Source organism: Notolabrus celidotus, chromosome 7, assembly GCF_009762535.1.
Source record: "Notolabrus celidotus isolate fNotCel1 chromosome 7, fNotCel1.pri, whole genome shotgun sequence".
Classification (NCBI taxonomy): domain Eukaryota; kingdom Metazoa; phylum Chordata; class Actinopteri; order Labriformes; family Labridae; genus Notolabrus; species Notolabrus celidotus.
In genome coordinates, this window is record NC_048278.1 from 17,681,436 (window position 1) to 17,705,367 (window position 23,932).

Sequence of the window (23,932 nt, forward strand, 5' to 3'; positions counted from 1 at the left end):
TAATGAAGGCTGCACCTGAACGCAGCTTAATTTTTAACCAGCAGCATGTGTCAACGTGGCTTCCTCTTTCCTTCCTTTGTAGCCTGTTGGAGCAGAGACAAAGATGGTTCAACTCTCCCTGCAAAGGGTTAAAGATTCAATCCACGCTTGCCACTCTGAACTGGGTTCTCCTTGTCAGTGGGAGCGGATGTATTTACAAACAAAGAAAGCTTAATATCCACGCGTGTCACGTAGGAGACAGGTGCTGGTCTATGTGCATTTTTACAGTGCTTGTGTGTGGTTGTCTGCTTATCTGGGCTAGTAGGCCAAATAGAGCCTTTATGGTGCATTTAGGCCCTGTAGGAAGATTAAAGAAACCAACGTGTCTGTTAAGTTTGCCACTGAAAGTTTCTTATTCTGCACTCCAGGCTGAATTTGTTGCAAAAACCATCAGTGAGTCGCTTACTTTTCTGTCTGGGTAGTGACTGTTAGACTCCACAGTGCAGCCAAACTGACTGCAAAGATTTGCTGTTGCAGGCATAAGCATAAACATCTTCATAACAGCGCCTTTAGTTCCAAGCAATTAAGCAGTGATGTGCAAGCAGCAGTGCCCAGCAGCCTGCTCAGTCTGTGTCTCTGTCTCAAGCTCCAGAGCAGATATTGTCTTCGCCTCTGGCACTGCCACTTGTGATTCTGAAACACCAGGTACATTAAAGGATTGATAAGTCAGACATAAATATGACACACAGACCCAACGCCTTTTATTAGCTCCCCTCCAGCTGGAGCCACCTCGCTTTCAGTCAAGTCAATTCAGGAAATGGATTTTCTTATAAAAGCATGCCAGATGTCTATCACTATGAAATAAAGTTCAGTCCTTGCAGCGTTATTAAGGCTAAGAGTGTAGTTTGAAACATGTGCATAAAGGGTCAGATAACATGAATGAAAAAGAAAGGATAGAATAGAATGTTTTTATTGTCTTTTCACATTTCAAAGCCAAATTTGTTGTGCATCTCCAAAAAGATTACATCAACTACATTTCCATGTGCATTGACAAACACACATACATATATACTTAAAAAAGTGGCCAAAAACAAGTGGATACAGTGCATTCCTAAGTGTTACACAACCTTTCATTGATGATTGCATAAAAACTACTGTATCAAATAAACAAAAGGCCCTAGTCCATGCACTCAAAACTGCTTCTGCAGGCACACCCAACTATTCCAGACTCACTCCCACGCACATGCACACACACAGACATACACATACACAAAAAGAGCTAAAAACTACACTAAAGCCTGCCTCTAAATTAGACTGAGACACTCGAGTGACACGGAGCAGACACACACTGGTCCTGTGTACTGAGGAGGGCAGCAGCAGCAGGAGCAGGGTGTATTTTTACACCAGATCCCTGACACCTCCGTACATCTCTTCACAGCTCTTGGTGAGAACAGAAGACACGTCCACTTGAGTTGTCATCATCAGTGGCCCAGACATGGACAGTTGGGATGGAGGAAAATGCAAGAGGCGAGGAGAGAGAGAGAGAGAGAGAGAGGAAACTAGGTAATGAGGGAGACGAGTGTCAGCATCTTCTCCAGCTTTGGTTTTGGCACTTCCTTTTGCAGTGACAGCAGGTTAGCATGTAGACGAACACAGGTGTGAGTGAGGTGAGAGGGTTTGTCAGTGGCAAATGGGAACTTTGCCTGGAGTATCAAGTTTCATGATATGCAGCTTTGATGAGGGGTTAAAGGATACAGAGACGGATGTAGGGTTAATGCACGTATCTAAGCGGATAAACAAGCTAATCTGAGGATGAGAAAGCAGGGACTGGAGGGTAAAAAGGGCAAACAAGAAGAAGGTGGAGTCACAATGATTAGAGTGGAAAGGTTAAGGGAGGAAGACGTGAGATTGAGGAGGAAGAAGGAGAGACAGCAGAGTCGTGTTGGGGAAGAAGCTGGAGTTTTCCAGGGGGAGCTGTCTGTGGTGCTGATGCAAAAAAAAAAAACACCTCCCCCTTTTTCCCAATGACTCTCCCTCTCTCTCTCTCTCTCTCTCTCTCTCTCTCTCTTTTCTCTCCTCCACAGCTGTTGATTGACAACTACTGTGTCTCTAATTGGCAAGTGTAGATGGTGAGAGAGTCAGGCTTATTCTCTATGGGACAGAAGGAGGAAAAGAAGAAGTGTGTGTGTGTGCTACGAGAGTCTTCCCACAATAAGTGAGAGGAGGAGACAAAGATAGGTAGACAGAGAAGGAAGGGAAAATGTAATGGAGGAAGGCATTAAGGTGAGGGCTGAACATCTGTTTGATAATCAGTCTCCCCTCAGTGCAGACTAACACACACTGACACCTATTTGATAATTGGTGAGCCTGCCCTCTCCCTCAGCGCCGGGCTAAACGGTTGCTTGATACCAGGGAGAGCAAAGGGACTAGCTGTTGGCAGTGCAATCTGTTTACTCGGTGCAGCTCAGGTAAAGATGCATAGCCGGCTGCCTGCGTCTCTGTGTGAGTGTGTGGCGGCTAGTGCATAAACCTACAATCTGGTTATTAGTCTCACATTGTGCACAAGACGTGACTTAAAGCATGTGTGAAATGTGTATTGGAACCTCTTGATGTCGCATTGTTACTCAAGAATAAATACGTGTTTTGTCTTTCTTATCCTTAGGTGCTGTCCTGAAAGATTTGCCTCTGTGCAGACCTCCTCCATCCTTCCTTCCCTCCACGCTGCGATCATATGCAGAGAGCTGAAGGAGCTGGAAAGGAGTAAAAAAGGAGGGAGAAAGTAATGGAGGGGGGAGGAGGTGGGCCTCTTTGCTCCGGTCTCGACCACGGGTATTCTTGGGTTGATAATACAGATGTGGATGTTATTGCTTGAGAATACGCGTAGTCGAGTGGAAGCTTTGTCATCTACAAGGGTCCAGAAAGCGGAGATCTATTCAGTAGGTTACAATGGCAGACATGTATAAATGTGTAGACAATATGAGGAGGTGACACAGACATGGGGTTGGTTTTAATTAAACACCTAGAGGTGACTTTTTTATGGGAAAGGGTTTATTTTGTTCTATCAGAAAGGTTTTTTAAATAGAACGCAATCAGGGACCAGCCAAATCAAATCCAGCCCCTGAAAAGGTTTTATCATCATAGCTTTATCAACCATGTCACTCTTCACACCTGTGGAGGAAATGAGTTTGTTTCGCCGGCCAAATACAGCCTCTCCTGTGAAAGTGCTGGCAGCAGGGGGGAAGACTCGCACCGTGCCACTAAGCTAAACCCCCCGGGCATTAGTTCAGGGAGCTTAACACAAAAGTCTTCAGACTCAGACGTTAATTCCAAACCTTCTTGATTACATACCCTTGTCAGTCAGTCGAGCACAAAGTGAGCCTATAATCTTATCAGTTGATGAATGTCTTTCGTAGCCCTTCACACTCTGCACCAAACATTTCCCTCAGACTGGACTAAATTTTAAAGTTTGCAAAATTGGTGCCAAAAACATCTTTGTTTTTTTTTTTAGATCTTGGGACGGGAACGACTGCTATGCCACAGGATGGTAGATGTTTGTGCATAAGCATCAACCCCGCTGTTGCCTCTACTCCTCTCACACTCCTATTTTTTGTCTTCCTGGCTCATGCTAAAAATGTGCGAAGAGTTTGATGCCTGTAGCAGCAACAGGAGACAGTAACACATGAGGACACGTCAAGGCTGCACCCGTTGCTGACATTTCAGCTTTTGGCTCAGCTGACTGACTGTCATGATGGAGACCCACACACACACACACACACACACACACATAGATGCACACACACAGGCAGACACATATAAACTGCATAAGGGTTTCACATGATCAACATGCCTGTAGGGATATAAGGGATTGATGGGCTTTAAGAAAACCAGCATTTGGATCTCCACATACATTTGAATGCACACATTGCAGCGAGGTTCACTGAGTACATGTGCCAGTGGGGAAATAAGGGATTGATTGATTTTATGGGTAACTATTTTTAGTCAGAATGATGGATGCTTATGTCTTTTATTGATCAAGTTGAGGTGCAGGTCTGAAGAATTCTTAGAGTCTGGGCCTGCTGATTAATCAGGTAGCTGTGGAGTTGGAATAAAACATCCAGAAATACATTTTTGGTACATTAGCATTATTGCTAAGTACTATAAATTAAAAACTCAAAGTTTCATTGCGAATTCAGCAGTTTATTAGCATCTGTTTGCGAATGCGCCTGTGATAAATTACACTCTGATCATTTACTACTCCATGATTTCTTACTCCTGTGTAAGCAAATCTCTTATTTATTAGCACAGAAAGTAATTATAATTTATACACATTTCACACTGACGTTGTGTAAACTTGTTGATTTGGCAAAGCTGTTTCTGTGGTTTTGTGTGTATTTGTGTATGCATGTGTGTGTGTTTTCTAAGCAACAAAATGACTATTGTGAGCACAGCTCCAGGTGCCTAGCAACCGAATCGCTCTGTTTCCTTGGCAACAGTTGCCTCGCACTCACTGTGTGGGTGATTGGCAGCCTTGACAACGGAGAAGGAGTGACACTTGACCTCGCGTGCTGAATGGGAGAGGAGAAAGAAGGAGCGAGAAATAGAAGAGAGAGGGGGAGGCAGTGGGAGGGGACGAGCACAGACAGATGAGAGACTAAGTGATAATCATTCTCTATTGTAATCATCCTCCAGCGTGTTTCATAAGGCGACGGCAATACCTCTCCAGCTGGGGTCCATCATCACACACAATGCATGGTGTGGCGCGAGTATGCACCGACACACTCCTTCCTGGGTGGAGAGCCCAAGCAGGCACTCCACATCTCATCTATTATCACTCAGCCCTGCCTGGTGCACAGCCTCACTACACTGTGTCTGCTTTCACTTGTGATCTGCTGCATCCTGCGCTCAGCAGGCATGAATGGATACTGGACTCCTGAAAATGTGTCATGGTCACAGATGCCACAGAAGAGGAGATCAGAAGGCACGCACAGAGACATTTTACTTTGAAACTGGCACTTCCACTTCTGTTTGACACCTTTGAATGGAAGTAGTGTAACTATTAAAATCTGTTTTTTGGCAGTTCTCCATCTATTCACTGGCTGAAGGGATCCCATTGTACCAGGTTTAACAAAAAAAAAATTTTTTTCATGACTGGCTCCACCTGTGTTAAATGATGGAGTACTGGCACTGTGGAGAAGTGCAAATAAAAAGCAACATTCAGACTTTGATTCTTCTCCTTCATATCTTCAGTTCAGTTTACCGCATATCTTTGTTTTACTGTAAATTAAGTGACATGCCATACAAATAGTGTTTGACTTTCTTAAAAGTATTTTAAAAATTCAACATTTCTTTGACGGTCAATTTGTCATCAGCTGGGTGTGTTTTTAAAAAAAATCTTTTGTTCAGTTGTTCAACCACAACTCTTCATGTATCTCCATAATTTCATCAAAACACAGTGAATTACATCACCATTATCAAATAAAATGACAACCAACTAACACCTCCTGTTATCAAGTCTCGATACTAGTTTATTTCCAGGATCACACTTTTCAGATTCACAGCATTTAAAAAAATACAGCTTGCTTTGAGGCATTTACAATGATGGCTGTTGCTTAGGAAAAAATGTTTCCAATATCACACGTGACTTGAGGATAGGATCACTCTACATCAACCACAATGTGTTGCTTTAATAACAAACAGAATTTGTACTTTTTGAAAGTGTTCATTTTGTGAAAATGAGGCTGTAACTAAAAACAAACTAACTGATTTCAGAATGATTCAAAACATTTGAACTTAAAAGCTAAGAATAAATCTTGTACTTTTTCATTCCTCTCTCCAGTGGAATGACCTCATGTTTCTGACAGATCTGTATCTAAGAATACACAAACTATAACATCCTAACTAAAAAGAAAAGAAGTTCACTAAAATACACGTTGTAAAGCTTGTTTGAAAACGCTAATATCTTGCTGGGTCCTGCAACTATCATCAGAGTGTATAATTAGGAATGAGGGTGAGAAATAATTTTTTGACAAGTAGGCTTTTCCTGTTTCTGTCAAGATTCACATATTCACCTCTCTCTCATCATTCTTACACAGAAATGTTTTACTTTGTATCCTTTCTTATCCTTTAAAATCTCAAGATGGGATCTAACTTTTTTTTATTAAGAGTCAGCTTTCATAAAATGATATTCAAGCAGGTGACAATATTTCTCTGTTGTAACAAAATAAAAAGCAGGAATCACATTTTTAAAGACATGTTTGAGGCTTGTTTACAATGTATCTAAATCATCTTTGAAACACATTCAAATAAAAAGAAATACGAAAAACAAAAACTGAAAGCCTCTCTTTGTACAAGGAAAATCAGTCACCACTCCAAATTACAAATTATGTAACAAACCATAAAATAAAGACTAAACTTGTGTTGTGGCTCGTACAGAAAGGGGAGGGGGTGGATCAGGGGAGAGCGAGAATCCTTCAGATCAGATCATCATCAGTGAAATTGCTGTTCACACAGCTGTACAACTCAAGTGACCATATGGGGAAACTGAATAATTAAAGTTTGTTAAACGTCCCCTGACCAGCTTGATCCTAACAGGCCCGCGTTCACCAGCCACATCCTCATCCTCACCCCCCCTCACCCTTCTTACTGAGAGATGTCCAGTTCCACGAGGGCTACTGATTGGCTGCTTCACAGGCATCTATCCAGTCACTATAAACATCGACCGGCTCTGACAGGTCTGAGGAGTACTGGGTTAAGGAGAAGAGTTTATGTAAATGCACGATGGTGTGAACATGGGACATCAATACAGAAATAAAAACTAAATTAACTGGCTGCTTTGTCATTACACTCTGGGAGAGAAGTATTCCTTCTGCAGTGTTTGGATTCTTATATCAGTTATGATTCATTAATCGGAGGCAAGATCTTGAAAGTACTTTTAAAAACAGATAAAAATTTGTTCCCTCTTTTTGCATTGTTCTGCCTTAAACAACACACTTTTTCCAAAAGAGGAAAAGACAAAGGAACTCTCTGGGACAGAAGTGTACAGTCTTTTTTGTGGTATTGAAAAAGCTGAATTAATAAACAATTCATGTTAAAAAGGCAATCTGAGTAAAGGGTGGTTGTATGCCTTGATTTTCCTCTTTAAATTTCTGTGTTGAGTACCATCACCACTTTGTTTGAATTTCTGAGCACTTCAGTCTTTTTCAATTCTTTAATTACACTTTCTCATCTGTCCATCTCACAGAACTGAAAAAAAGTAAGATTTGAGTAGCTAATTTCTTTAAAAAGAATGGTAATTTTTTCAATACCTCAATTTAATCTTTGGCAATTTGCTGTGTAAGCCTCATGGGAGATGTCATTGACTAATGTCCCATAAGAATCTGAACTCATGGTTCAGTCTGTATCACCTGTTGTCAAACCATATTTTATTTTGAGTTTTCTCAATTATCATGGTGTTTGATCACATAACCTTAGTGTGGCAACTCAGTAATAAACAGGTGGTTAGAGCCTATGCATTTAGATGGAAATGGCCTCCTTGATCTTTTGTTAAGCTTTCACTTTAGGGTCCATGCAGCTGACACTACACCAGCACTGGACCATTGGTGAAGAGGTAAACAACACAAACTGCTGGTAAACACCTAAACAAAACCTGTCTCAGAGGAAGTGAAAGTATTAAAGTCAAAGAACATTTATGAATCCTAGTCATGTGAAATCAATCCAGCATTACTCCACATTAAACCAGTTAGATACACATATTTTTGTTTTCGTTTCAGCCCTCTCAATAACCTGTTTCTAGAGTTTTTCTTTTAAGAAAAAATGGTGATCTTAAAATAATTCCACAGGTTAACGTTCAGAGATTTGAGGTCTTTTGTTCGCTCAGCCACAACTAGGTTGTGAAATAAGTTGCAATTTCTACCCTCTGTTACTTTATCTGTTATCAAAAAGTCTACACATCATCATACCCTTATGTCTGTATTGTTTGGTGTTGATTTTTTGTTCATTAAATAATAGGAAGTAAAGCTTAATCTGCTCTTTCCCAACCAATGTTTTCAATGAGCAGTTTTTTTTTAATTTGTTTTAGGCATTTGAAAAGGTCAAAGAACATTGTTAAAGATTAGATAGATATGATCGGGGCTATTTCTTCTTAGACAACGGAATAAACTCTGCTCACTGATGAAAACCACGGGCTAGGATTTACTCCGTCAAGAAGAGGTGATAGGACAATTTATCAGATCATGCTGAAGAAATGCAAAGTTACAGAAAAATTTGTGGACAGATGGAAGAGAGCTCTGTAGATGGAAGTTCAAGCTCTTGCTCCATTTCTTGCACCAAACAGCTGACCAAACACAGCATGAAGTGGGTGTTAGATTGTTAAGATGCTGGTTTCATTAAATCACAGCAATGCAAAGACAAGCCCTCCCTAACCTGACATAAGAAAGGTTTTGAAGTGTCCTAAAGCTATCTGACTACCAGACAATTATTTCTGAAGGAGTACAGAAGCCCATCTCAGGATCCTGTACAAAAGCCCTTTAAAATGTGATGATGTTTTGGATTAATGTGTTGCTTCATTACCTGAACCAAGAAAAAACAAAAAGTTAAGTCATTTCTGAGTAAGGATACAGGTGATGGGGGTCTGGAACTCTTCCAGGCAGACCGTGCAGGATATTATCCCAGTATTTCTGGTCCTCTCCCTGTTGGCAAAAACACATACCGGAAAATTTGCATTTCAATCCCCTCAGTGCCCATGATTTAAAGTTTTACCAGCAGATCTGGGATGGGTACTATAAGTGACATTATACGTACATTTTGACGTCACACGACTTCTCGTGGTTGCAGAAAGGACATGTGAACTGGGAATCTAAATCTCCCGTCATCTTCTTCTTAGGAGGGGGCTTTCTTTTGGACTTGCGGCGACCCATTTCACACAAACTAACTCAAGTCTGCGTGAGGAAGGAGACAAAAACAAGGCGGATTGTAAAACAAGGTGAAGGACATGTGTGACAAGTGACAATGAGCTTATAAACTTAACAGGAAAGCAAGTCTTAATAGCAGCTGCTACAACGTATTGTTGGCAACCAAGTTTGTAGGCTAATGTTAGCATGTTTGTTGTTGATCTCCACTACAAGGTAAATCACCTCACGGTAAAAAAACACGACGAAAATTAACTTTGGTAAGAAACATATTCCGCTGTACCTCTGCTATACATTTCCTGGTAATTGCTTGTTACTTTCAAGTAAAAGTTCTCTCTCATTTACCTATGGTTGTAGAAAATACACGTTGCAGTTCTGAGGTGAAGTGGCTTCCTTAAGACCCGGGATCAGTAAGTGTTCACGTCCAATGATTGGACGGCAGCTCGTGCTGCGCGGTCAGCCATTGGCTGTCTGACACGTCAGTCAACTTAATTATCTGGGACGTAACACCGACTGACAGGGTTCTCCCACGTGGTGGCGACAGAAGCTCACACTCCGTAAGTAGTGTTGTCTAAAAATACTCTAAAGTTTGATGTTTTGACAGTTTTAGGAAGGTTCGATCATTGAACATGATTCGACTGTAAGTTTATTTGGATGACGTTCATGTGGCCTCTGGTTGTTGATGTTTTTACGCAAAAATTCGCTAATAACTTCAAATGAACAATGCTAGCAAAACTAAAAACATAAATAGCGTCGCTTCACTAATAAGCTGCCCAACTTGAGAAAAAAAACTACTAAACCTTTTATTTGCCTAAATATATCAACCCTTCCAGCGGGAATGTACTAGGACATTATTTTTGAATTCAAATTGTAGCTCATGAAGATTTTCTGACTTCATTTTAATTCGCCTAACACTTGATGTGCATGACATTGAAGATATTTTCCTGTTATTCTTTAGACTGCTGTTCCAATTTATTTGTTTTTTTGTATGAAATTATTTTTTTTAAATCCCAAATTGACAGCTCAGGGCCAACTTCAGCAAATGTGTAATTATTTTATTTACAATTTCAGAAAATTTAGGTGAACAGTCATCAGTCATGACAAATTGTTTCCACTCTGCTAAATTATATTTATTCTTTGATATATATATATATTTTATTTTTTGTAACAGAACAAACACAAACAATAAACAGAAATAGAAAAGCAAAGCCCTTCCCGCCTCCATCAAACCAGTCCCTGCCCACCCCCATCCCACCCCAACCTCAGTAAATGGAAGACAAAAAAGATATTAAACAGAAGGGAGTCAGCCACTCAACATATCATCGAACATTTGTAAACGAACAAATTTCATCTGACCGTAAACCAGGAAGGCAAAACCAAGAGTTGTATTAAAATAAATGGATAAAATTTGCTAAATTATTAAGTATTATCAAAATGCACTATTTAAGAGACCATAATGAAAGTATCTAAAATCATATGAGACCAAATTGTTCACTCTTATATGTAAATTTAGGAAAAGCAGCATGTCAGTGTTTGAATCTCTCATATATGTTGTTATGTAGGAAATGTCAGTGACCTGGACAATGAAGGCGGTGGGCCTGAGTGTGGTAACCCTTTCCCTCAGCGTGGAGCTGCTTTTCTGGCTCTGCCGCCGCCTCAGGCCCAGAAGGATCCTTAATGAGGTCCTCTTCTTTCCCTCAGATCTGGCCTGTGTGGAGCACATCTACAATCCCAAGTAAGATAGTAAAACAACAGCTGTGCTGTCTTAGGAAGTTGTGTAAATGTTTTTTTTCTCAATTACTGCTGATAGTTGCTATAATGGCAATAATAACAGTGCAAAACTACACAGAAACAATGCTTTCATGAAATGGTTTAGTGAGTATATTTTCACCTAAATAGTCTTTCACTGAATGGGTATCTTCTTTTATGGTTTATTTTTTTCATTCATAATACCTGTGGGGAAAAAAAACATATAAACAAACACGCCAACAACACCACTGGGGCATTTTGTGTGAGTGTTCTTTTTGTTTTTGTTTGTTTGTAGCATGAATTGTTAAAAAGAAGACTAGCAGAATTTTTCCGAAAAGTAGGGATGTATTGACTTCACCGTGGCTTATAGATCATAGAATGGTGAGAGCCTATCATACATAAATCTGTATCAGCATACATGTTTTCTAATTCCAACTTATGATGCATAAACAATCCCTGGGGTGGTTTAGAAATGGTGTCATCATGTAGTATATCCATAAGATCACACTCAAACTCCACACTTTAAGTTCTCTCCGCACTTTCTGCAGTTTATGTAGCAAAGAGTTAGTGCCCAGACAACTAAAGGCCAGCTCTAAAAATGCTTGACAATGTAAAATGATGCAAAATATCATGCTATTAAGTTTAAGAACGCAGCCTCGTAAGTACCTTGATTATAAATTAGTGCACATTTCAATTGGTAGCTATATGTGCTACTTTTTTCTCTTCTGCTAGAAAATCTGTATTACTGTAGTGCATGTCTAAAAACCACACATCCCAGACCTTTTATTGTTTCTGGTATGATAAAAGGAAGGGCTATATAACTGGTTAGAATTCAGGACAAATGTTTACAAAGGAAACCACACAGATGATGTTTAATTTGCACATTCTTCTTTCTTCTTGCCCTCTTCCAGTACCTGTTTCTGCCCGTTGCCTCATGGTGTAGAGACCTCTTTCTCCCGTCTCCTCTCCCACATCCTGTCTGCTTCCTCCTCTCTGGATGTGTGTGTGTTTGCCTTTTCCAACATGGACCTGAGCAGAGCTGTACTCGCGCTGCACAGCAAGGGCGTCATCATCCGAGTCCTCACTGACAAGGACTATGCTGCTATCACTGGCTCTCAGATAGGAGTCCTACGTAAGGCCGGTGAGAGAAAATCATTTCCCAACTTGAGAGACGTGTCTTTAATTTGTGTGGATGTAAAAATTTGCTAAAACACCCTTATGGAATGTTGTGTAGATGTTGTGTAGAAATCACACCAATCTCTATGGTGTCATAACTGTGGACAATTTTAACCTGAGATACAAGAAAGATGACGTGGATCTTACTCAACAAAAGGTGCTCACTCTGTGTTCTTGAATCATAAGTGTCATTGTCAGTAAGCTCAACAGGGTTCTCGGTGGTGAATGCAGAGCTGATAGGAATTGTCTGTGTGAATGGAGCCTGACTCTACAAGCACTCCTATGACTCAGAGTAATCATACTCTGAAAGCTCTGAAAGATTTTGTGTCACGTGTCAGACTCTCTCTCTCTCTCTCTCTCTCTCTCTCTCTCTCTCTCTCTCTCTCTCTCTCTCTCTCTGTCTGTCTGCATCTAATGAATTACTGTTAGTGCATATGGTTAAGTAAGAATTAAGTAAGTAAGAAATTGGCAACCAGGCAGGGAATTTCATTAAGCAAAGTGTTTCTGAGTGTGAGTGTGTGTTTACTGAAGACCTCACAAGAACCACTTTGGCACAAGACACAATCAACTCTTATCCTCAAATAGCTGAATCTGATTGGCACCCCAGCACACTGCTATGGCTTGGCATGCTGTCACAGTTTGCTTTAATACTCAGAGTTTGATTATTAAAACATCTCAATTATGAAAGCAATGCTGATTGATGCATGCAGGCTCTGAAATTGCAGGGAAAGTGGTCTTAAAGGGACATCCTCTTGCCTGTCCGTGTTGTGGGGTTAAAATTCCAAATATATAAAAAATTGAATTATTATCCTTCCTGTTGTTTTTGGCTGTCGTCACTCTGAGCTGGATTTATTCTGAAAAGCCGAGGGTCATGAGGACATGTCTTCTGAAGGGAAATGCTTAGAAAATGGACTCTTAAAAAGATAGTTCTGGTAATTGTTATTGCTCTTACTCATTGATAGGAGAACTGGCATGACTAACTACTGTCTGGGTTAAGTCCAATGTCTCGTCCTAAAAATGAGTAGTCTACAGTGCAATACTAACTGACGTCAAATGTTCTTTCAGGTAATGTTTCTGAATACTGAAATATCTGTTGTACACAACTGAGCAGTAAATGGTCCTGTACAAACTATTTAAACAAAAATTAAGTGTTCCACTGAATCAAATATAACACCTTTTTTTACATTTTGTACTTAATTTGTGCAAAATAGCTGCTTTAGCTATTCTTCTCAACTAAATTGTATTTTTTACAGTGTAGTTAATAACAAATATGCGTACATATGTATCTATATGGGCTTCCTAAGCTGACAGCAGTCTTTGTAAAACTAATGAATAAATGTATAAACTGTAGACATGTATCTCATTTTGTATACACAGCAAGTGTGATATGAACAGACACAAACATTGAAAATATAAAAGACAACTAAAGGAAATAAAAAGGTATGGGTTCAGTTTTAGTTTATCTGTTTATTTATGCACAATTTGGTTCGTTTTTATTTTCAACCCCACTGTCCTTCTGCTCAGATGGCACAAAAAATGTAGTCTGTTTTTAGCCCGTGTTAAGTATTTCTGGTGAAAGTACAGATTTCAAGGTTTTTTGTTGCCTTTATATAATTCCAAGGGTCAGGTCAACATGGCTCATTTAGTTTCACTTTTAAATGTTATTCTTAGAGGGTCTTTCAGGACCAGAGTAAGATTTCACAGACCAGTATTGAAAAGTGGATAATTGAAACAATTTACACATCTCTGAATGATTGATGAATGTTCTCATCTCTGCCTCTCTGCTCCTCAGGGATCTGTGTGCGCTGCGACACCGGCTCTGTGTACATGCATCACAAGTTTGCAGTGGTGGACAATCGATTTCTCATCACAGGCTCCCTCAACTGGACGCTGACAGCAGTGCAGTGTAACCAGGAGAACATTATCATCACAGAGGAACCGCACCTGCTACAACCATTCATCGAGGAGTTCCACAAGTTATGGGTTAAAAATGATCCAGCCAAATACTATCATTCAATCGACTAAAAACCTTCTCACCATGACTGACAAACGGTGATCACTAAAGAGTCAGAACAATTGCAATTAAAATCTGTTTCGTCAGCCAAGCCAGTGAATGTCTACAGATGAACCCTTTATTTTTTCTGTTGAAGTTGAGTGGCAAGGTTACTGCTGAAGATGATAGATGTTTATGGCAGGAATTTTGAACACTGTTTAAATCAGAAGAAAAATACTAAACCCTGATTTTGACTTGTACTGTGTAATTCAAGTGGCTGAGTTTGTGTTTGATTCAGTTTTTTGTATGATATCTTTACAAAAATAACAGCCTGCATTTTTTTCTGTTGGTCACAGTCCAAAGATAAGATAATTTCCACTTCATAGGTTTTTGTCGTGTTCTTAGGAAAGTGATTATTTTTGTTTAAAAAAAGAACCTTTCATGTTTTCTTAATGAAAGTATGTGTTTTTTACTCTATCTTTACTCAGCAGATCCAATCTTTTTTGATGGTTATTTTATTATCAGCAATGTTTTTCATGACACCTTTTTTCTGTCCAAACATGAGGGATTATCCAGGTTAGTTAGGGATTTGAGAACTAAGGGATTATCCAGGGTAGTTAGGAATTTGATTGTTCTGCCAAAATAAAAATAAAACAATTCACAGTTATCCTTGTGTGTAAAAAATTACACTATGCTTAGTAACCCAGTGTATTGTTTAGGGTGTGTCTCTGTGGTCTCAGGCACTATCATGTTTGCCAAGCACCAATATGAGCCCTCTTTCATGCTGCAGTTTTGGCAGGTCTGTTGCTACATTGCCCTGCAGCTGTAGTTTTCCTCCTGCACCGACATGAACACCCTCACAGCATAAATGCATGCTGCTATTCTGCTGCCTAATATTAGCATTTTAGGTTTGCAAAAGCAAGTAGAGTTGATCTGGTTTGGACATGATTAATGTGCTTTTGTATGACTAACCCAACATTGCTTAACAGTCAGGCTGATGCCTGTTTATATGAGCTTGAGCTGGTCCGTCTGGCTCGAGTGTTTTTAATATTTTAGCAGTTCAAATGTTGCCGTTCTGCGTACCAAATGAGAATGTTAGACATGAGAAATCAGCTGCTATATTTTATCCACGCTGTTTGAGTGACCGATTAAACTGAGAGGTCATGAGTTTGGATGCAACCAGTGCGTAACGCCATCGCTAAACACACACTTGAGCAGAGTATGAAGTTTAGCAGTGAAACTGCGTCAAGTAGCAGGAGAGTGCCATATCACAACCGGAAATGTAGTGTTTTTAACTTCAGATTAAACATTGGGAAGGAAGAGCTCTGAGCCATAGATGTACCACTGTTATGAATGTCTTTTAGTAAATAGCGCTTAATGATTTTTCATTCACTTATAATACAAATCCTGATAACGTCATTTGGATTAATGATCCAAATTGTACGAGGATGGCCCCAATTTTCTCGAGGTTGACGCTGGAATGAACACCCGCTATTTAAACTTGAAACTCTCTATAGGAAGTGACGTGTGTGTGTTTCGACAGACTTGACAGGTTACAGGGTGGGAGTCCCGGTGACAGGCAGAGTCTGGAGATCCGGGAGCGGAGCGCCTGAACAGAAGCGCCCGACAGCAGCGCACGCCCATCGGCTTTCAGGTGGAGGCAAAAGACCGCAGAGAGGACGAAGGAGACAGACTCATAAATTTAATCCGAGGTAAGAAACATTCTTTTATTTTCCAGTCACAGAAGAGGGTTTGTTTAAGTGAGAGGTTGCAGTTTTTCTACCGTATGGTAGGGCAGTAGGCAAATCAGGCTAACGGTTCAAACAGCTTTAGGTTACTTTTCCATCAACGAGCTTACATCTTTGTGTTAGTATCATATAGACTGGTTTGTCATGAAATTATTAGATTCATTCAAAGTGTCAACAAGTGTCATGACCCCATGTGTCCCCATATAAACACAAGTTAGCTTGAACCTGCGAAGTACACACCCATTTCATTGTAACACTTCTATGAAGTCCAATTACTTAAAGGAGGCTTTCAACACCTGCCATGGAAAAGTCACAAATAGCATCCTTGTTGATTTCTTTGCGAATTACCCGTTTCTTGTACTAAAATCAACAGCCCACACTAGTTTTTACGCATTTCATACTTGCTCGAAGAACGCATGCGCAAATGCTGATGTTTTTGCTGAGTGTGTACAGCAGCACGCCGGCGGCCAGTCCCTCTGTATGATCTGGGAGGCGGTAATGCTGAGCTGGTCTCCAGAGAGATCTCAGCAATCAGGGAGGAGTGTATTACCGGGGGAGTGGGGATGGGGGGGGGGGGGGGGGGGGGGGGGGGGGGGATGTGTGGATGAATGGAGTGGATGGTTCAGCCCCCTTATGATGCAGAGGGTGGTGGGAGAGAGCTAGTGTGGACTTGGAGTGAGGGAGGTGAGATATGAATGGATGATGACAGGAGGGATGCATAGATGGATGAATGTGAGAGAGTAAAGGAGGATAACTGGGTGTGTGCTTGTGTGTTCAAATGGGTGTGTCAGTGGGTCGATGAATGGCCAGATGGGTGATGGATGAAACATACAGTGGAGAGGAGAGGAAGGGAATCCATCGTCCCAGGCTGGCTGCTCAGGATCCACTGATCCCATACATTTTATGTGAGTCCATGTGGGTAATGTCCAATGGGTGACTGATAGAGGGAGAAAAAGTGGAGGGAGCAAGCCCTTACTGGGATTCATTGCACAGAGCTAGAAAGAATAAGGGCAGAAGATGGACCATTACTGAAACAACACTTCCATTTACCAACGGGTATCTGCTCCGCTATTAGTGTTCATTTTCAGACATGTGAGTGTTAACCTGAATGGTCAAATTGCTAAGATTCCTCATCCTGACAATCGCACACACAAGTACTGTCTCGCCACATTGCTTTCCCAGAAATCCAACCCCTCAGCCTATAAAGAAAGCGAGCTGTATCAGCAAGGGAAGCTGGTGATGCAGCCAAGTCATACTCATTGCCCAAAGCAAATGCTTAGTCCAGGAAATTTGTATTTTTCATGTGTTTTTTAGCTGCATACCCTTCTTTGTAGGCTTATTTTCAACTCAGCACCCAGTTGACACACTTGTTGCATTATACAAATTCTGTTAAATGATCCTAATTGTAGCTTTTTCTGATTTTGTTCAGTTGGAATTTCTTGTTCACTTTCCAGATTTAGCTTATGGAATTTAAACTGTACGGTATTTTTACTGAGAAAATTCCTCATTATTTAAGTAAACAAAGCTATACTTATTGCATTAGCTTTCTCTTGAAAATGTTCTCTTGTAGGTCAAAATGTTTCTTTAATTGATTAGATTCATTGGAAAAAATGCAATGTGCTGATTAATAGTCTGAAATCAGAAGGAAGAATAATTACTAGTTTCTTTTGGCTGTAAAACATAATCATACTGTGTCATCTTTTTTCTGATTTAATTATGTTTTTGGTCTCATTCTTAAGAATATATCCTTATCAAGTAATTTCACATGTATTTCCTTAAATAACTGATTGACCATTTTCTCTTTGGGTTGTCAAAGTCTGTTAACAAAAATCCCGTCTTCCATGAGCCTGAGTTCATGAGAGCAAATGCTTCTTTTTTTAAGCTTAAGTTTAAAACCCAACAGTTTCCAATATAAGGAAACATAAAGTCAAGTCAACAAGACAGAACAATGTCCTACAATGTAGAAATTAGAATCAATGAGTGTCGAAAATGTATTATACAGCATTACTAAATCCATGATGTGAAATAAGATGGGAAAGATCATAATTTTTGTATTTGATTACTATGTCCTGACCTGCACTGTAGTTAATTAATCTTGTATGTGCAGAATGTACTTGTGTGTTGGCCTTGCTCAACCTGTAATAACTTGTTTGCACATGGGGATAGTGTACCGTGCTTGTATGACAAATACATGGTCTTCTTTTAGGCTGCAGGTGTGTTCTCTAGATATTGTTTTTGAGGGTCACAAGTTAACTCTTGTTTATTTTCATGATCAGTACTTTTGTCACTTATTCTACACATTAATGTGTTGCACGCTAGGTCTTTGAAATGTCAAGAAAAAAATTAGAATAGTGTTTAACAGATTTCTGTAGACCAGGTTGATATTTTCAGATGGCTTGCTGTCTTTTTGACCAAAACCAAAACCCCCCCAAAAATTAAATTGACAAATATTCAAAACAAAAAAGCCTCATAAGATGAACATTTGTTATTTATACAGATTCATTAACAAAGTAATCAATCATCATCATAGATAGTAATGAATTTCTGATCAATTAAATCATTTCAGCCTTGATTTTTTTGCATCTTTAGTAGTCACAGGCTCCAAATAGAAACATTTCAAATTAACCACAGATCTTTTTTTTTTTGGATCACTTTCAGCCCAAGTCATTAAGTTAGAAGTCTGATTTAGAGCCCTTACTCTTCCTTTCTCATCTGACAGATGGCACTTGCCAAAGATCCAGCGGGCCTGGAGCAGAGAGATGCAGCCGATCAGAACTTTGACTATATGTTCAAGCTGCTGATCATTGGTAACAGCAGCGTGGGGAAGACCTCTTTCCTGTTCCGGTTTGCAGACGACACCTTCACTTCAGCCTTTGTCAGCACAGTGGGCATTGACTTCAAAGTAAAGACCATCTACAGGAACGACAAGAGGGTCAAACTTCAGATCTGGGTGAGATGAAAAGAGCATTGAGACATTCTCCTGAAATGTGAAGATCAGTGATTGCAAAAACAAGTCTTTCACAGTTTCTGAAAAGCTTTTCTTTGATAATTTGACTGGTGTTCACGGTGCCACGTTGAAAGTGGTAGAATATTTCAGGTGCATACTTTTTACAAATGTCATTTTTCATTTTCAAATAACAGTGGTGAACAAAAAATAAAGAAATATAGAACAAGAGTCTTGCAGAACAAAAACAGATATTTATCCCAAATGAAAGTAGTTTGTAACATTGTCAAATGACACTACCAAAGTTCTTGGCACCCCCAGCAGATAGTCTGGGCCTTGTTCTATGGTACAAAAGCTGCACTGTGTCAACTCATGTGGATCACTGAACTGATACTTTTTGGGAGGTTTTATTGTTGAAAAATCTTTTTGAGCTTATGTTTGCCTCTAAAGAGAGCAGAGGTTCAGACTTTTCTTCTTTTGTATTTGCAAACAGAAAACATATTTGATCGTATATGTTTTGTCAGGGAAAACTAGCCCCTCCTTAATTTATTGAAAGAGTTTGTGTAACACCAATAGTCTTTATCTCAATTCATTTACAAACAACTAATTAAAATTTTTATTGATCTCGGAGATCTTGATTTTTTATATATTTTTGTGAAAGTTTAAAATTCTACTTTCATCAAATTAAAATATGAACCCATTAAATCACAGAGCGATGTGTGGATCCCCCTCAACCAGAGTCATAAGTCTGTCAGTGTTGCCATTCATTCTGAAAACAAAATTGGTTGCTTGCTGCCAAAAGATTAATATCAAAATGTGAATCAGAATGGAAGCTCTTACTTTTGATTTTAGAGGGTTTCATAAACAAACCCTGACCAAGCTGCCTCTGAAGCCACAACAAATAACAACAAAACACTAGCTGTTGTGCTGAAGGCTGTTACTAACATCCAATTCATTATGCATCTACTTGTTCCATAATGCTTCTAACATGAACACACAGTAGTTTTGTATGACATGGTTGAGTCGAGTCAAGTTGAACTTACTATTTCTACTTGTACATAAGATGAAGAGACTTCATTTTCAGGATACAAAGCAGAATGTTCATCACCAACTGCAAGCAGCTCCCATATGAGTCCACACAATTATCCCTCTGTAACCCCTCTGTGTTACATAAATGGTTTTGATTGGCATGAACCTAATGAGGACAAATGGACAGGAACCAGACAGATCTGCTAGAACAAATGAAACATGGTTTATTTGATTAACTTGTTTACAGGCAAGGACGGACGGGTTGTCGGTTGTGTCTAACCCCAAATACAGCAGACCCTTAGAGCTGTGTTTTTTGTCATCAGTTTATTATTTGCAGTGTAAACGGTCCAAAACAGGTTGCACAATTTCTCAGAGCTCAAAGTGGCATCTTTAAATTTCTTATACTGTTAATCAGAACAAAATCAAAATGATCTTCATTTACTATCAAACATTACAAGGAAGAGAAGCTAATCCTGGCATTTAATTAGCTGTGACCACAGTTTTTTATTCACTCTTTTCAATTTTAAAAAGATTTAATCAAATAGTTGTCAGCTCATTTTCTTAATATCTGCAAAATTGAAGGTAAAATACTGCAGCCACTTAAAATCAAAACAGTAATTTACATGTATCAGTTGGAACCATTAACTTTGGCTAAGAGATTCAAAAGCACAGCTTTAACCACATGCAGAGTGAGTATTGCTTTTAAAAGCATTGTTTCCCAATACAGACTGTTTATCCTCAGCCCAGAGTGTAGTTTGCCCTCTTAAAAGCCGCAGCCTGTCATGGATGTGGCATGAAGTAATCTCTCACACTCTGAAGTTAATGACAGTTGATGTTTAACATCGTCTCCAGATGGCAGGGTTCATGAAAGATGCATGGGTAAGAGCCGCCGGAGCTGAATGTGCTTACTGGGCAGGCTGACACCCAGGACAGATCTATTACTGAATGTTAGTGGAGGCCCAGGAGTCACCCACAGCACTACTCTTTGATGAAAGTAATACATTTTTAGCTTTAATTATTCAGCATAGCAGGAATTTTCTGCTCTGCCTAACAGTAATACAGCGTCTTACATTTACACAAGGAAAGGGCCAAGTAAAGTTTCATTGTTTGCTGAGACACTTGAATGGGTTCATGGTGATCACAGTAAAAGCTCATACTGTGACTCCCACAGTATGGTCTCTGTTAGATATATTGTGGGCCACTGGCTACTCCTCAATCTCCATCTGCATGAAGTCAAGGTAAAACAGTGTTTCTTGGTGATTTTAATACATCCAAATGCATTGTTGCTTTTCTTATGATCAGACTAGAGCTTAAGTGGAAAGAATAACATCCACAGAGTTTCTTGTTGTCCTTAAGGCATAGCTTTATGCAGATCCATGTGTATTTACAGGGTGTGACCACATCAACATACTGCAGGAGACTCCTGTTTTGAAAGTGTTAATGATTCACCCTTCCTCTCAGGACAGCCAAGTTAAACATTTGTCTTCCTCCCTCCAGAATCAGTTTACATTCTTGTTCATTTAAAAAAATATATATTGTGAAGGGTTTAATCTGAAGTTATTCTGTCTTCGTATTTTGGTTGAATTGGTCCTATATTAATCAGGTGTGTAATGTGTTGACAGGACACAGCAGGACAGGAGCGTTACCGGACCATCACCACAGCGTACTACAGAGGAGCAATGGGATTCCTGTTAATGTACGACATAACAAGCCAGGAGTCTTTTTGTGCTGTACAGGACTGGTGTGTACATCTCCTCATGTAATCTTACAATATTAATGTGTCTGTTGTACAATAGGTTAGGGTATTTGTAAAGGTATGTGCCATTCATTGTAATTGATTGTTTTGCATGACTTCAGACGTTCATAATACATTATGAACCTTAAAGGCAAAAGTTCAGTTGCTGTAGCAATAGAGAAAAAAGAAAAGCATTGATCACCAATTTTTTAAATTTATTTACTACTTGTAAAATATAAACTGTCTTGTGAAAATACAAGAGTCACCTTTTAGAACACAGCAAATAAATCTTGCAGAATAACAGCAGTAGTAACTGTACCATGTAGACCTGGATATAAGATGTTCTTTTCCTTGAAATACATGCTGTTATATTAGGGGGAACCTCTCGTGGAGTTACTCAGCAAGTGAGACAGAGTTATGATGCTGATAATAATTACCAAGCAGACACAATGTTAAACAACTGTAAAGCAGCCAAGAATGAAAATAGTATTACCGAGTGTAATGTCTAAAGATGATAAGCACATTAAGACCATCTAAAATGCATTTTTTAGTATGTTACTGGAAAAACAAACACATTTAATGCCCATTATCATACATCTGATAGACCGCAGGTTATTTTAATTTTTCTGGTATCTAAATACACATACCACAAGTGGTTCACATATCATTATTTGTATTATTATCATTTTCAAGTAGATTTTTTTCTTTATTAAAATGAGATTTGCTCCCCAAAAGTCTCTTAAAAACAAAAACAAAAACCTCAAACAGAGGGGGATAACTTATTATCTGGGTTGCCTTATAATCAGTCCATATTGATGTTGGTATTAAAGAATCCATATTGTTTTATCACAAAGCTCTATTTTACCTTAAAGTAGGTAAAGAAGGGTATTACTGAAGACATTCTTGCATCTTTTACTTAAATACAAAGGAAGGAACAACACTTAAAAGTACTAATTAAGATGAATTTCCTCTTTGAGGGTAGTTAAATATGCATCTTACTACATACTTAAACATATTTTCATGCATCTCAAGTATGTAGCATTTCAATGTCACATTTTACATTCTGAGGTATCTTATTTGAAATTATTTTATTTGTAATTTAGAAGTATGAAAAAGGTACAACATTTTCCCCAGGGAATAAAATTGAAATACTTGCATTATAATACATAACATACATAACATAATAAAGTTGCAGGAGAAACATTGTAGTTGTTGTGAAGATTTTGTGCTGTTGTTTTTCAGGGCAACCCAGATCAAGACATACTCGTGGGGTAATGCTCAAGTAGCGCTGGTAGGTAATAAGCTGGACCTGGAAGAAGACAGGCAGGTCCCCACTCAAGACGGCAAAAGGCTGGCTACAGAACTTGGTCAGCACACTAACACGAACACACTGGCTTTTATCATATCCTTGGCAGAACACACATCACTTAATAATGACTCCTAACCTGTTTTCTCCAGGCTTTCAGTTCTTTGAGGCAAGCGCCAAAGACAACATCAACGTGAAGCAGGTTTTGACAAGCTGGTGGACGTCATCTGTGAGAAGATGAACGAGAGCCCCAACGGAGATGCCGGTCATTCGGCCAATCACAAGGGAGCTGACCTGAATGAAACACCCCGCAGCAACCAGGGGGGCTGCTCATGCTGATTGCAGACAAATGAAAGCTGGTTTCAAAGTCACACACACATACACGGATATACTGTCCAAGATCTCTCATCGTGAATGTACTTAAACTTATGTTACTGCAATACTGTCATGAATGCTTGACCTCCTTTTTGTTGTATCTTTTCCAACATGCTGACTGCAGAACTACAGATTATTTGAATGTGACTGTTACACTGACATGCCAAAGAGCTGCACTGAGCGGCTGTGCCTTTGTCCCCTAAGACACCTGCGCTTTATTGTTTCTTAACTGTAGGATGAGCAGCACCTGTTACAGGTGTGGATGTGAATGACAGCCTGGAGCCAAATCAGCAAGGCATGTGATTTACTTGAGTCGTACTGCCCTCTTGTGGGCGTTGCATTAAAATACATCACTGTGTATACTTAAGATTTCCTCCTCTAGTCCTGCTGAGTGAGAGGACTGCTCAGTAAGAAGTCAAACATAGCTGAAAAGGTGCTGTGTCATTCCAGGTTTACGTACGTAGTCCTGAATACTTATTGTCAATGTTTCAGAGGGATATTCTCATCTGCCTTATATTTATATTTTCTGTTGTTGGTGATATGTTTTTCTTGTTGTACCTGTAGAGGGTCAATGCAAGTTCAATATTTCCATCTTAGTTTTATTTTTTTCCCTCAAAGAGTTCAGATTAAAGATGTGGACCCCAAACATCATGTCTGTTGATTTTAATTTCAGCAAACAAAGTAATAGATGTATGTCTTTCTGTTTTAAACATCTCTTAAATTCAGGAAATGTTTCACAGTTCTAGTTAAGTTTCTAACCAGTGATAAACCAACTGTTGAGTCACTTTAAAATTGAATTCAGCATTTAATCACCAAATTTTTGCTGACCATTAATCTTAATCTAATCTGACCATTAGCTGATCATTAATTGACACCAGTTTTAAAGTTTGGCCATGACTTGGCTATAACGTCATAAAAGTTTCTATTTGGATCAGACTTTGGTCTCAGGAAATGTTGCTAACCCTAAATGCAAAGTCGGTGACGTGTAGGGC

The 23,932-nt window shown here is 39.4% G+C and overlaps 3 protein-coding genes and 1 long non-coding RNA gene across 8 annotated transcripts in view; 3 read left to right on the forward strand and 1 right to left on the reverse strand.

Annotated features, from left to right (window-relative positions):
- LOC117815461 overlaps nucleotides 1-5,198 on the forward strand; it is a 5,824-nt gene extending 626 nt beyond the window's left edge. The window contains exons 2-4 of one of the 2 annotated variants that reach the window (XR_004631825.1): nucleotides 1,418-1,542; nucleotides 2,642-2,915; nucleotides 3,488-5,198. This is a non-coding gene — a long non-coding RNA (uncharacterized LOC117815461). The remainder of the gene's footprint in view (nucleotides 1-1,417; nucleotides 1,543-2,641; nucleotides 2,916-3,487) is intronic. The other variant, XR_004631824.1, reaches the window with a different exon arrangement.
- A 280-nt stretch (nucleotides 5,199-5,478) lies between these two features.
- Nucleotides 5,479-9,365, reverse strand: elof1 (ELF1 homolog, elongation factor 1). 2 transcript variants are annotated; one of them, XM_034687188.1, is made up of 4 exons: nucleotides 9,231-9,365; nucleotides 8,779-8,915; nucleotides 8,596-8,666; nucleotides 5,479-6,712 (listed from the first exon to the last, which is right to left on the reverse strand). In XM_034687188.1, the coding sequence occupies exons 2-4, from the start codon at nucleotides 8,892-8,894 to the stop codon at nucleotides 6,648-6,650; spliced, it is 252 nt and encodes an 83-aa protein (XP_034543079.1). In that variant the 5' UTR covers nucleotides 8,895-8,915; nucleotides 9,231-9,365; the 3' UTR covers nucleotides 5,479-6,647. The 2 variants fall into 2 exon arrangements, with proteins under 2 accessions (XP_034543079.1, XP_034543080.1); XM_034687189.1 differs by having other exon boundaries at nucleotides 9,169-9,292.
- On the forward strand, nucleotides 8,824-14,470 carry pld6 (phospholipase D family, member 6). Of its 3 annotated transcripts, XM_034687185.1 has the most exons (6): nucleotides 8,824-8,959; nucleotides 9,102-9,145; nucleotides 9,243-9,442; nucleotides 10,448-10,620; nucleotides 11,546-11,775; nucleotides 13,603-14,470. In XM_034687185.1, the coding sequence occupies exons 4-6, from the start codon at nucleotides 10,451-10,453 to the stop codon at nucleotides 13,833-13,835; spliced, it is 633 nt and encodes a 210-aa protein (XP_034543076.1). In that variant the 5' UTR covers nucleotides 8,824-8,959; nucleotides 9,102-9,145; nucleotides 9,243-9,442; nucleotides 10,448-10,450; the 3' UTR covers nucleotides 13,836-14,470. The 3 variants fall into 3 exon arrangements, with proteins under 3 accessions (XP_034543076.1, XP_034543077.1, XP_034543078.1); XM_034687186.1 differs by lacking the exon at nucleotides 9,102-9,145 and having other exon boundaries at nucleotides 8,825-8,959; nucleotides 9,259-9,442; XM_034687187.1 differs by lacking the exons at nucleotides 8,824-8,959; nucleotides 9,102-9,145; nucleotides 9,243-9,442 and adding an exon at nucleotides 9,448-9,525.
- Nucleotides 14,471-15,346: 876 nt separating this feature from the next.
- LOC117815408 (ras-related protein Rab-3D-like) lies at nucleotides 15,347-23,582 on the forward strand. The gene is given in 6 exon segments (XM_034687109.1): nucleotides 15,347-15,515; nucleotides 18,271-18,501; nucleotides 21,147-21,265; nucleotides 22,502-22,626; nucleotides 22,718-22,765; nucleotides 22,768-23,582. Coding segments are annotated over 5 exon segments (660 nt in total). The 5' UTR covers nucleotides 15,347-15,515; the 3' UTR covers nucleotides 22,905-23,582.
- The last annotated feature ends 350 nt before the right edge of the window (nucleotides 23,583-23,932 follow it).

Bases quoted from the DNA above. Each gene is read 5' to 3' on its own strand.
- elof1 (XM_034687188.1), bottom strand. From the start codon at position 8,894: ATGGGTCGCCGCAAGTCCAAAAGAAAGCCCCCTCCTAAGAAGAAGATG. The intron at 8,667-8,778 runs GTACGTATAATG...TTTTGCCAACAG, and splicing joins AAGTCGTGTGACGTCAAAAT to GGAGAGGACCAGAAATACTG. The intron at 6,713-8,595 runs GTATCCTTACTC...AGTACTCCTCAG, and splicing joins GTTCCAGACCCCCATCACCT to ACCTGTCAGAGCCGGTCGAT.
- pld6 (XM_034687185.1), top strand. From the start codon at position 10,451: ATGTCAGTGACCTGGACAATGAAGGCGGTGGGCCTGAGTGTGGTAACC. The intron at 10,621-11,545 runs GTAAGATAGTAA...GCCCTCTTCCAG, and splicing joins GAGCACATCTACAATCCCAA to TACCTGTTTCTGCCCGTTGC. The intron at 11,776-13,602 runs GTGAGAGAAAAT...TCTGCTCCTCAG, and splicing joins AGGAGTCCTACGTAAGGCCG to GGATCTGTGTGCGCTGCGAC.